At 38.8% G+C, this 13,524-nt stretch overlaps 1 protein-coding gene across 4 annotated transcripts in view; it reads right to left on the reverse strand.

Moving 5' to 3' along the window:
- LDAH (lipid droplet associated hydrolase) overlaps positions 1-13,524 on the reverse strand; it is a 117,691-nt gene that overhangs the window by 74,647 nt on the left and 29,520 nt on the right. For all 4 annotated transcript variants that reach the window (XM_013093357.5, XM_005012903.5, XM_072036485.1 and 1 more), the window contains one exon: positions 10,301-10,435. In XM_013093357.5, the coding sequence (XP_012948811.1) occupies positions 10,301-10,435 (135 nt within the window). The remainder of the gene's footprint in view (positions 1-10,300; positions 10,436-13,524) is intronic.

Raw genomic sequence — 13,524 nt, forward strand, 5'->3', positions numbered from 1 at the left:
CTTTATCGCTTGTTGATGCTTTAAGTAACAACCTGCAGGTGATGTATAGTGCAAACTGCCTATCTTTGAGGAAGAAATACGTTTCTGTCAAATTAACCACTTTAAATTATATGATTTATATATTTCCTTCTGTTAAATTATTTAAGATGTAATTGACACATTTGTTCCCTATAATCAAGATCTAATGAAAGTTTCATTTGTAGTCACCTAACTGAACTACACAGCAGAGCAGGTATGGCAACATGCCACAGATACTGTGATGGCTCCCCAGAGTTTTGCATCATAGCTGACATCGAGACTGAAGTGCTACCGTTACAGTGCTGATTTGTCATTATAAATGAATAAGGGATTCTTTTGCCCTTCATTTTACACAGGTGAGATGTGCTACACAGAAAGTAAACCACCTGTGACCAACAAAGTGCCAGGCTCACATCTGGGTAAGAGCCACTTTTCTCATTCATTTATGTTAGTAGACATCTAAGCCATAGCTCGCTACAGTCTCTTTGAAACTGACAAAGTAAAAAGTATAAAGTATAATTAAGCTATAATTGATAAATTATAATTTACAGTATACTTTTTTTGAATTAGTTACTGAAAGTAACTGAATTTGACCCATACCCTACATGCAAACAGATCCAAATATAATCATGTAGAGTTTAATATACATTGATGTGCATTCGGGAATACAGTAATTAGTCTCTTCATGATTAATTGCAGGATTAAACTCCAAACCATGTAAATATTACCATAGAAGTCAAAGGAGTCTTAGATGGCAAAAGTTCAGTGGTAGTATGTCTGAAAACAGCTATACTCTAAAAAAAAAATTAAAAAAAAAAAAGAGAAAAAAACCCCACAAACCAAACCCAACAACAAAACAAAACAAAATAACAACAAAACCACTACAACAATCCTAGAGAACTTTAGCAGAGTTTGTTTCATGGTTAAACCCAACAGGGATTAATTTGGCAACTAGGCAGCCACTTGACTTCACCAGTAATTTGACAGCTGTAGTAAATTAGATTGTTTTAATAAATGCATTCATGCACAAAACAGAATTTAAACTTTAAAAAGGTAAGAGTATGTTTAGCTTAAAGCAAAAGAACAGTCTTATGTTCAGCATCAAAAGGAAGAAAAAAAAAGGAAAAACTCCATCTAACAAGCACCAATGTGCTAACAGTCCCTCATTCAATCTGGTTCCCCAACACTGTTACCATTTTGCCCCTGCTCCTTTCCTAAAGCATACAACCCTTACTCAGATTCTGGTGAGATATATAAGTAGGTGCACTAGAGGTATGAGTAATTCATTTATGAAGATGATCTAAGAGTGAGGCCAGTTGTACCCTGTGCATAATCTGCTTTATATCCACCTACGTTTCCCTGAAACACCTACGCTGCCTCTTAAAGAAAGGGAAACTCCCCCAAACCAAAGCTAACAGAGACTTCAAGTTCCGAAATTGATTATTTTTAGAATCTGGAACCGTGCTGTGCATTGCTGATAGTTCCTCAATCTTATGACCGCAGACCACTGTGAATTAAAAATAAAACTACCGTGAAACACTGAATTGATCGCACCAAGATCTGCAACATTTTTGCAAGCTTTGTGTGATCAAAATTAAATATAAGGTCTATATCAGAAAGTAGGAATTATTATTAATAAACAATTTGATTATTTTTTTTCCCCTAGTGTTAACCTGTGTAGTGAAAAACTTTTGGTTCAGCTATTGAAACAAACCCAGACCTGTTACATCATCGGAGAGAAGGGATTATCCCCTGCTATGGGGATAGTCCATTTTCAGTCCTTTAGCAATTGTGAATGTATTTTTCAATCTGATTTGGGATTAAAAGTTTCTTAAGCATAATCCCTGGGGAAAATAATCTGAATCGTTTCAATATTTTGTTTATTGAATTATTTCACTTTTTCTATTTCTCTACAATAGTACAGAAAGCATTTAAACGAGTTAGTCTGAAACATCACAGCACTGCTCATCTCAGTGAACTGTGACATGCCTTCTAAAGTCAAGACACCAAAAGATATAAATGTTACCTTTTCATAGGGTTCAAATTCTTGAACACTTTTTTCCCCCCACTAACAGCCATCTGCATCTAATTAGAAATGATGGTATCAGCTGGAGAACATACCTATGTCATGGGGTGAAAGGCGGAAAATGATCCATAAACAATCTCAAAATCTACATCCAAATTTTCCTGGAATGCAGTTAAAGAAATTATACTCTCCAATGGATGAATGTCATTTTTTTTTTAAAACATCTTGTTTTCTGGATAAGAATCCAGAAGTCTGTATCAGGTTTCAAAAACTGTTACTTTAAAACACATCTTTGAATTTGAATTATATTAACTTTATTTGTAGATATGGGTGAAAAAAATGTTTCTTCTAACAGGGGAATTAGTTGAATAAAGTGCTAGAATGGACTAGAAAGCTATTCATGGACTTCTTTAATAGTATACCCACAGATATATGTTGACAGTGAAAAAACCTTGAAAGAAATAGAAAATAGAAGGAACCTATTTTTCATATAGTTATAATAAAAATAAGGACAAAGCCCTCTCAGTAACACCAGCAAAAATTGGTCACTACTCCATCAAAATCAGTGGAATACATGTAGAGTCATGCACTAAGTGGTACCAGAATCAGCTTAATAGTGTTTAAGCAATCATTATAAATAAATACATGACTGTTAAAGTATGCTGTTATGAGCAGTTAAAATTAATAACATTTTGGTTGGCCAGAAAAGAAAATAATAAAACAACTCAGAAACACTGCACAGATGGCAAAATTTTATTTTTCCTGTTTTGATTTTGAATTGAACAAGATTTTTAAACACATGATTAAAATTAAGCGGAACTGATAAAGAATGCCAAATGCCAATATTTCATTCAAAGGATCTCTTTGCATAATTACAGACATGATTACAGGACCTCTATGAATAATTAGCTGAATGTGGCTCAAGGGAAGGGCGTGTTACAGTAAATGGTGGACAGCAGCATCTCCAGGGCTGCTTGCTTTTCACACATTTTGATTTAAAACGTTCCGGTGGGTTCCCACCATGAACTGTTCCATTTATTTCCTTAAAATAGACACCTAGCAGTAAAACCATACAGCAAAATACAGACCTTACCAGGTAAAGACAAAAACCTCAGCATTTAAACATCTCCTAATAACTTCCAAATGCACACACACACTTCCTTCCTTTAGCTGCCCTCTCCAAAGACAAGGAAGGAATATGGTTACTGGATAGCAGCACCTGCTGCATCAGGAGGGGCAGCCAGACAAATGTGCCCTAAGCTGGCAGTTCCTGCCCTGTCCTGAGAAAACAACCGCTTCCTCGGTGCACACAGGGACCCTTGCTGGTGACAAGCACCGCATGAGGACCTCGGGGTGATTAATCAGTGCTGAGGCCAGCTACGTAAACAGGAAGCTTCTCCTCTCTGAACTTTAAAAAAAAAAGAAAAAAAAGTCACACTTGGATGTTAAACTAGTGGAATTCTATCTGGATAGCATGGTTACAACCTGTTTTTTCTTAATGTATCCACAGCATGGTACCATTTGATGGGGAAACTTCCTGCCACACAACTCTATTAATTCTGCAGAGCAGTGCTGTGTGTTTTTGGACATAGAGTACTCTAGGTCTTTAATACTTGAACATAACTGACTAAACCTGGAAAGAACCTGTATTAAAGATAAGCTATCTGTCAATGACTCTCAGATGTTTTAATTTATCTGCACAGGAAGCAGAGAATATTGTTGGAATATAACTTAATATTAATTTGCTGTATAAGCTTAAAATATGTATGTAAAATGTCAGTTCAGCTGCCTTTTCTTCTACTTTTCTCTCTTAACCTTCATATTACAAGCTGTAAATGTCTTTAAACATAACTACCACTATGTACCAGAATTTGTCCAGACACCTCACAGAATGGATGAGGTTGGCAGGGTCCATCTGGCCCAGGCCCTGTTCCAGCAGACACCCAGAGCAGGGTGCCCAGGACCACATCCAGGCAGCTTCTGAAGATCTCCAGGGAGGAGACCCCACAACCTCTGGGCAACCTTTGCCAGTGCTCAGTCACCTTCATATAAGGAAAGTGTTTCCTCATGTTCAGAGGGAACCTCCTGTGTTCCAAGTTGTATCCATCGCCTCTTGTGCTGGCACAGGGCACCACTGAAAAGTGCCTGGTTCAATCTTCGGTGTACCTTTCCTTCAGGTACAGATAGACACTGAGATCTCCCTGGAGCCTTCTCTTCTCCAGGCTGAACAGTCCCAGCTCTCTCAGCCTTTCCTCATAGGAGAGATGCTCCAGTCCCTTGATTACCTTGGTGGCCCTGCGTTGGACTCCCTCCAGTATGCCCAGGTCTCTCATGTAACAGGGAGCTCAGAACTGTACACATCACTCCAGATGTGGCCTCACCAATGCTGAGGGTCCACATTTTTCCTAGTCTTCCTCTTATCACTGATGTAGAAGGCCTTCTTGTTGCCCTTGACATTCTGGCCAGACTGAATTTCATTTAAATTTAGCTTTCCTATCTCCATCCACGGATACTCTGGCAACGTCTCTGTATCTCTGTATTCCTCCCAGATTACCTGTCCTTGCTTCCACCCTCTGTAGGCTTCCTTTATGTGTTGGAGCTTGGCTAGGAGCACCTTGTTCATCCATGCTCACATGAACTCATCCTTCTCTAGGCCAGTCACTAGTGGCGTCCCCCAGGGCTCGGTGCTGGGGCCGGTCCTCTTTAACATCTTCATCAATGATCTGGATGACGGCACTGAGTGCACCCTCAGTAAGTTTGCAGATGACACCAAGCTAGGTGCGTGTGTCGATCTGCTCGAGGGTAGGAAGGCTCTGCAGGAGGATCTGGATAGGCTGCACCGATGGGCTGAGGTCAACTGTATGAAGTTCAACAAGGCCAAGTGCCGGGTCCTGCACCTGGGGCGCAATAACCCCAAGCAGAACTACAGGCTGGGAGAGGAATGGTTGGAGAGCTGCCAGGCAGAGAAGGACCTGGGAGTGATGGTGGACAGTCGGCTGAATATGAGCCAGCAGTGTGCTCAGGTGGCCAAGAAGGCCAACGGCATCCTGGCTTGTATCAGAAACAGTGTGACCAGCAGGGCTAGGGAGGTGATCGTCCCCCTGTACTCGGCTCTGGTGAGGCCGCACCTCGAGTACTGTGTTCAGTTTTGGGCCCCTCGCTACAAGAAGGACATCGAGGTGCTTGAGCGGGTCCAAAGAAGGGCAACGAAGCTGGTGAGGGGCCTGGAGAGCAAGTCCTATGAGGAGCGGCTGAAGGAGCTGGGCTTGTTCAGCCTAGAGAAGAGGAGGCTCAGGGGTGACCTTATTGCTCTGTATAAGTACATTAAAGGAGGCTGTAGCGAGGTGGGGGTTGGCCTGTTCTCCCATGTGCCTGGTGACAGGACGAGGGGGAATGGGCTAAAGTTACGCCAGGGGAGTTTTAGGTTAGATGTTAGGAAGAATTTCTTTACTGAAAGGGTTGTTAGGCACTGGAACGGGCTGCCCAGGGAGGTGGTGGAGTCACCATCCCTGGAAGTCTTCAAAAGACGTTTAGATGTAGAGCTTAGGGATATGGTTTAGTGGGGACTGTTAGTGTTAGGTTAGAGGTTGGACTCGATGATCTTGAGGTCTCTTCCAACCTAGAAATTCTGTGATTCTGTGATTCTCACATTTTCACCCGACTTCTTCCTCTTTGTTGGGATGCATTGCTCTCAAGCTTGGAGGAGGTGATCCTTGAATATTAACCAGCTTTTTTGGGGCCCTCTTCCCTTCAGGCCCTTAACCTTACCTACTATCACCACTGCTGTATGATCTCTAACTGTACAGTGCTGAGGCCCAGATAAAGATTCAAAGATTGAAGACCTCCTGAGCACCACAGACACTAATTCTGAGGTGTTTTAATACTGACTGAACAGACTGCTGGTAGCTTTTGTTCACCTTAAAGAAACAGTGCAAGTATTCTCCAAAATCAGCAAACATTAAAAACATTCACATTACTTAAAACAAATGAAAGTCACAAGATAGCTAAAATTACCAAATGCATACTGACTCCCTGTGCCTTTGTGTGAATTCTCTCCTTTGGGATTATACACAATGACAAGGACAAAAGCTATTAGCTAAAGATGAGTCACTATTTTTAGGAGCCCAAGTTCTCAGACCATTTTTCACCATCTCCTTCTCTCCTGTTTGCAGCAGTGCAGACCGCAATCCCATTGCTCCCCATCTCCCCACATCCGTGGTTGTGTAACATCTCAAAGACCACTGCTGCAAATGCTTACACAGCAGAAGTATTATGGGAAAAATATTCTTAGCTACCATTAATTCAGCTTAGCAAGTGGAAACCAGTGAGAGAGCCAACTCCACCTGATCAGCCAGCTCTTCCTGCACCACAAGCAAGTGTCCTGGGAACCACTAGCAGACCACAGACCACAAGTTTGGGAATCACTGTCCTAAATAACACACAATCATCTTATTATAGCACACCATACTCCTTGTCTTGCTCGGGCTACTATTTTATTTTTTTCCTTACCAGCACAGTATTTCCTATGACAGTAGCAATTTATGGCTCATATCTGGTAATCATGCCCACGCTTAGGTCTGTCCTTTGGTGGACAACTATCTAGCAACCAACAAGATGAGTAACTTGCTGAAGCCGAAATTCAGTTTTACCCAAATGATTTCATTAATATTTTTTGCAGTGTTGTATCACTTTAGATGAGGCAGAATCTCACTTGAAGTCAATTTTGCAGTTTCATTAGAAGTCAGAAGGCTAGAAAAGCAAACTCAGGTGAGTAACAACAGTAAAGAACACAGCTAAGAAGCAATACATCAGCAATATATCACAAAGTATGCTGCACATGACTTCTAAATTTTCCATTTCACTTCAAAACTTCACACTGATGGCACACTGACAAATAATGAATGTCTTCACAGATTTGCTTTCTGTGCAAAAAACACACTTCTACGCTTTTTCCTATAGTGCTTCTTAAGGATATAACCCAATTTCAAAATAGTCTGCAAAGATCCTAATCTCCTGCTAAAGAGAAATCAATGGAAACAGTCTTTTGGTGGACCATAAATCAATGCCTACCTCTTTTATCATTCAAAATGAACTAAGGACAGTTTAACAGATTTTAAACATTGGAAGGAACACCATTATTGTCTATAGCCCACATATAGAGAGCTCTATACAGCCTTTACTGGCAAAAGATGACCAGAGTGCTAAAACAAAAACAAAAACAAAACTATCTAACTTCCTGTTTTCCAGGGCTTTTACAGAAATTTGGAACAAGACTGCATTTTTTAGTCCTTATTTAAAATTAGATAGCCACAACACAGCTCTGAATTAGCAATAAGTATCAAATTAGCAATGAATAATTTCAGGATTTGTTCACTGAGATGTGTTAGTTTTAACTAACATTTTGTTTCCTATCAAAATGAATTGAAAGGCTGTTGAAAAATCTCCAACTGGCTACTATTCATTGCCATCAGAAGAGCTACTCCTAAACAATGGTCTTTAGTCCTTTTGCAGTAATCAGGCATTTCTATTCAACTGGATATCATAATGTAAAGCTTACATCTTCAGTCTCCACCATTCATAACCTGTTATAGTGTCCCTCCAAACTGAGCAACTATTCTGGCATTCAAAATAGTTTGAATGTGAATAAATATGAAACACTTTTAATCTTATTTTTGAGTTAGAAGTTAAAATTTTCTAGAATGTTCTTAACTCAAGAATTTTCTTAAAATTAAATAATTTTCTTAGAATTTTCTTAAAACAAAAAGCTTACAAAGCATTCAAGAGTAACACTGTTCAACAATTTTCTTCAATTTCCTTAAAAAGTACCAAAGTACTTTTTCATTCTTTTCTTAACTTGTTTTCTGCAGTTTAAGGGGAATCACACGTTTAAAAGACAGAGAAATCCAACACAATTTATTTTCTTCTGATTTCACTGTCTATAAAATGAACATTCAGTGATGGCTACGTACCATGAAAACACGATTTGCATTTAGTCTTTCAACTATGTCTGAAGACCACTCATTTAATCCTTAAGAAAATACTAATTTAAGATAATTAGGGGACTGGAGCATCTGTCATACAAGGAGAGGCTGAGACAGCTGGGTCTGTTTAGCTTGGAGAAGACTGACAGGGGATCTTATCAAAATACAAATATCTGAAGGGAGGATGTCAAGAGGATGGGGCCAGACTCTTTTCAGTGGTGCCCAGCAACTGGACAAGAGGCAATGGGCACAAACTGAAGCATGGGAGGTTCCACCTGAAAATGAGAAAACAATTCTTCACTGTGAGGGTGACAGAGTACTGGGATTACCCAGAGAGGTTGTGGAGTTTCCTTCTCTGGAGATATTCAAAACCCACCTGGAGGCCATCCTTTGCAATGTGCTCTGGGCAATCCTGCTCAGCAGGGGGGTTGGACCAGGTGATCTTCTGAGGTCCCTACCAACCTCAACCACTCTGTGACTCTGTGATTCTCTATTCAGGTAGTAGCCTTTGTTTTGAAAGCATGCATTGAGCATGTTTAACACGTTCTTACAGGAAGCAATAACTTGTATTTTAAATAAACTTTTCTGATATCTAATAAATTACTTGGTTAGAAGCAGGAGATTATTTACATTATCAGATCAGAAATCTGAAAAGCATTCATCAAAAGAGTGATGCATTAAGAAGCTCCAGAACTTCACAAAAAATATATTAACTGTGGATATACACACCTGTTATCTTTACTCTAAAGCAAAAATTTGCCGCATCTGAATTATGGTCTATTTGGGTACATTTTTCCTTTTGTCTATTAACATGTCTTTACAGTTGAAATTAAGCAAATGATGTGCAATTACCTCCACCTTAAAAAGGCTTACAGCAATGCAATCATAAACAGATTACGCACAGTAAACTATCAAAGAAGGCAGGCAGGGGTTTTAGAGCAACCTGTTCCTAGGTAGTATCTGTTCAAGGGGCACACGCACCTTTATTGTTAGGAAAACTACAAGTCAGTCTCAACATCAGACAATGGAAAGAAAAAAGTAACATTTTTAACATGTGAACCACTAGTGTATACAGATTATGTTTGTTTTAAACAAAATAATTAAGAGAGGGCTACTCAGTTGCTCCTCTTTTTGTTATTTTAGCTACACCTAAAGACTGATGTTGGCCTGACTTTTTTTTTTTTTGGCTTAATTTGAACAGTACTGTTCAATCACTTTTTCAAAAACCGAGAAGGATAAGGAAGTCTAAACTGAGATATAACTTCTTTATTGCATTCAGTGAGTAAAAATAATTTACAGATCTTTTTGCAGATTGCTAGAAGTAGAATTATGACAATGAAATGCTCAGTTAATGTTGTGTGTCTCTCTAGAGCACAGTTTGCTAGAGCTCTCTAAGCATAAGAATAACAGACAGAAGTAAAAATGAAGGATGTAGTTTTGTTCAGTTTTCTCTATATGATGTGCCTCCAGTAAATTACGAAAGTTGTCTGACTGGTAACTGCTACTGTGAAACTTACTTTAGTTTTTCTGAGACTTCCAAATTCTACTGGAACTAAATCAGTGGTCTCCAATGTGGGGTGCATACACATTGGGATGCAGGAAGAAAATAGGAGAACTTCAGTTGTACATGCATATCATTTATGAAAAACATAGATATTAATGGTGCATGCTCAATTTTTTTTTTAACTGACTGGTGTGAACGATCAAAAAAGTTTGTAGACCACTGTTATAAATCAATCTGTATGTAGTCTTCCAATGCCGTGTATGTTACCCACTTAGAGTTGTCTATCATGTCTTGCTGGTCACTGGCACATTAAAAGATTTTTAACAAAAAGACAAGCAACCTCGCCCCTGCAAACATCCCATACCTCAGCCTCAGAAACATTCACTACTTTAGTTCAACTACTTTTAAATTCAGAGATACTGTCCTCAAGTGTTCAATCTCTGAATTGGATATTCCTTTAAGAAAAAAAAAACAAAACACAAATTGTTATAATCTTTTGTTCTCAATGTAAATACATTTGAGATCTCCCTCTCTTGTCTCTCAAGACTGCAATCAGCAAACTCTCCTATGCTCTTAGTAGCATTTATTTGACTGACAAATCTAATTTATCTATAAATACTTTTTCCTTAGCAACTTCTCTCTTCATAAAACTGTTTTGTGGAAATATAATGAAGGCATTTAAAAAGTTGACATGCTGTTTCTAATAGGCACGTTTTCTTCTGGAGAAATGAGAGAGGTTATAAATATCTGTGTGTACAAGTTATATAGTACCTTCTATCATCTCCATACCACTAGGAGGCTTACAATGTCCGGCATGGCTCACAACCCAGACGGGGTACTGCTGATTTAGTCCACAGTACAAGGCCTGTATAAAGGTCCTGTAATAACCTGCCAGTCCGGGGTTACCTGTCAAAAGAAACACACAAGCACAGTCAATATTAACCTTTCAACAGCAAGCAAGGTACTTCAAAGCAAACTAAGCAACATTATATTTGAATTTGTTATTTTCTTTAGCACATCTCCAATTTTTATTCTCCCAAACTCAGGGGCTATGCTACTGAACTGTTTTAATTCCATTCTCATGGCATCCATAAGAAGCATATTGCAGAAAATGCAGAAGCTAAAATTGAAATTGCAAAAGCTAAACCTGAAGCCCAGCACAAGAGAAAATCTCCTTTTGCATTAAAGTTCAAGCAGCTTGCTTATCTCCCCCATCAGGACACGAAAATCAGGCAAATATAAAGAAATCCCAAGATCTTACAAAAATGTGACAGACATTAATGTGTGTATCACTTGATACAGGTATCTGTCACTCAGAACATGGAATATCTCTCTGTTATCAGTTGAAAACAGGTATGCTATTTACAGACAATCCAATATTCGGTCAAGATTTCAAGATTTCCATACAAACCTTAATCTTTACCCCTCACATTTTTGTTTGTTTGTTTTTCTTTTGTATATGCGCAGTGACAAAGTGTCGAGGGGCTTAAGTTGAGAATAAATCCATATGAAAATGAAATGAGCCTTGCTTCCCCATTCCCCCAGGAAGCATAAAAATTCCACACATATATAAAAACATATAATTTCTCTCTATTTATTTCCTTTTCCAGGGTAGACCCCACTGGTTTCTTATTATCATTTAGACATCAGCAAAGCCTGCCATTGTAACTAGGATTGCTCAATTGCATGCCCTTCACTTGCATACCAAACAATTCTTAGTTTGGATATCATCAACAGCAGGAGGAGGCAAGAGCGGTATTGTGTAAAAAGGCATTCAGCTTCTAAGACAAAGACATCCCAAAATAACACAGATGTATTATTGCAAGAATATGAGGGGAAAAAAGAACAACACTAAATTTTTTAAAATTTCTTTGTAAAAGTCTGACTGTAATAACAGGCTGAGGCAGTGTAAGTACTGACAAGGGCAGAGAAGGAGAGGAGTTGGAGCTGACATCAAATGAGCTCTTGTAGAAATGGTAGGTGGCGGTAAAATCTGGGTTTATTCCACTTCTTCCCTTTATACAGTGGGCATTTTGGGTTCTTTTACTTTAACCCTTTTGCTCTTCAGGTAACACACAGTGAGCTCATTGATCTCCAAAGAGGCTTTCCCTCAGTGTAGGGTTTCCAGAGGAGTGTCTCCTGGCCACAGAGATGCAGTACAGCAGGCACCTCCTGCCACCTCTGGCACAGACATGCTCAGAAGCTGGTGAGCCCCTTGCTCACACCAGTGATAATACAAGGGCAGAACATAGAAGCCTTCCACTCTAGGCAAGGTATTACACATGCTTCATCCATCACTTATACGTAATAGACTCAGCTTCTGATGTTTTTTAAGCCTTAAAAACAATCTGATCTTAAAACAATACTATTTTTACTGGAATACATAGATTTTGAAAATGGGAAAAAAACAGAGTAGTGTCAGTTATTTTGTACTTATAAACACCTCTTTTTAAGCTTGAAATTAAAGGAGAATTAAAATAAGCTGTTGTATACACAAACTCAAGAATGCACAAGGAAATTTTTGCAAACTGATTTCCAGAAAATCCATTTAAAATTCCCAGGGGTCACACATACAAGCCTTTACATTTCACACCCTCCTACAACCTCATTTTATTTAACCAATAAAAATGTACATCTATTTTTTTTTTCATTTTTATACTTCAAAAGTGTATCAGAGATGGACCCCCAGAGATAATAAGATTAAATCTAGACATCATTTGTCAAGCTTCTTGGGTTGAAGTTATATAGAGGAAACTTGTCACTCAGGAAGGCTGAAGACGAAAGTAACAGCAACCCAAAATAAAGTGCATTTTTTGCAGTATAAATAGTCATTAAGTTTCAGCCCTATACTCAGTCCTGCAATATAATGGAATTAGGTAGCTTGGGATCAAGGAATCATGTTAATCTTAAAACTAGCCTTACATCTTTTTCTGAGTATCCGTTTCAATTATTCTCTCCTTTAAAAATGCAAAACAATGAAAGGCAGGAAAATAAAAACAGCTGTCTTTCAAATGTCCTTCTCATCCTCAGCTAGGTGAACCTAACATGTAAGGATGTAAGGACTCTCATGATTCAGCCATCAGCTGAAGAACAGGGAAGTACGAAGTGCTCATGAATCACCAAGGGAGGCTTTGGATCAAACACTATGCAAAGCTCGAAGCGCAGTACTACTTTTCTTGGAGAAAACGGGATTTTTATTCTGTGATAAATGGCATGTATATGTTAGACAGGTAAAGGAGAAGATCCATAAATGCAAAAGTAACCCCTTTCCCTCACTCTCTGCACACACCTGCTCATGGTAAAAGACATTCTGTGGGGTGAGCTGTTAGATCTGCTACTGATACTTTAAAATGCCTTGAAGGGGTATGAATGAGAACCGCTGGCACAAATGGAAAGGCAAATCAACAACAAAGATTTTAACAGCAAAGCTTTCTATAGAGAAATCACCATGTGTAAAGCAGCTATAAATTCATTCTTTATTGAACTTTCAGTTTCAATGGAGTTACTCCAGATTTTCACTGACTTAAGTAAAAGCAGAGCTGTAGTCCCGGCTCTTGAAAAGCCTGTGTACACAGAACTGGTAAGTGGAGAATGTTAACCTCCAATTATAGATCAAACTTGCATCTCTGCAAAGTCAGCTATTTCATACAGTTTTAACTTTAGCTTCTATCTGTCAACAGACTTTAAGGGGAGAGAGCAAAAAAACTAAATGGATAAAGATTTTTTTTTTTCTATACAACAGAGTTACAGTAATAGCTAATGGAAATATCTGGGGCTTAATATGCACATCAATCTGTGATCAACAATAGTTTGGGCTTGTCTACTGCAGTCAAAGTGTTGTTCAATTAAACAATTTTATTTTATTTTAAATAAAAGGAACAACCAGGTTCATCACACAGGCATGGAGGTAACGCAGTGCTCATTTGTGCATTTTAAGGGCTTCCCAATACATCAGAACAAACCTGCCTATGTTCTTTCACTCAGTCCCAAAGTGT

This window comes from Anas platyrhynchos, chromosome 3, assembly GCF_047663525.1.
Source record: "Anas platyrhynchos isolate ZD024472 breed Pekin duck chromosome 3, IASCAAS_PekinDuck_T2T, whole genome shotgun sequence".
NCBI classification, from domain to species: Eukaryota; Metazoa; Chordata; class Aves; order Anseriformes; family Anatidae; genus Anas; species Anas platyrhynchos.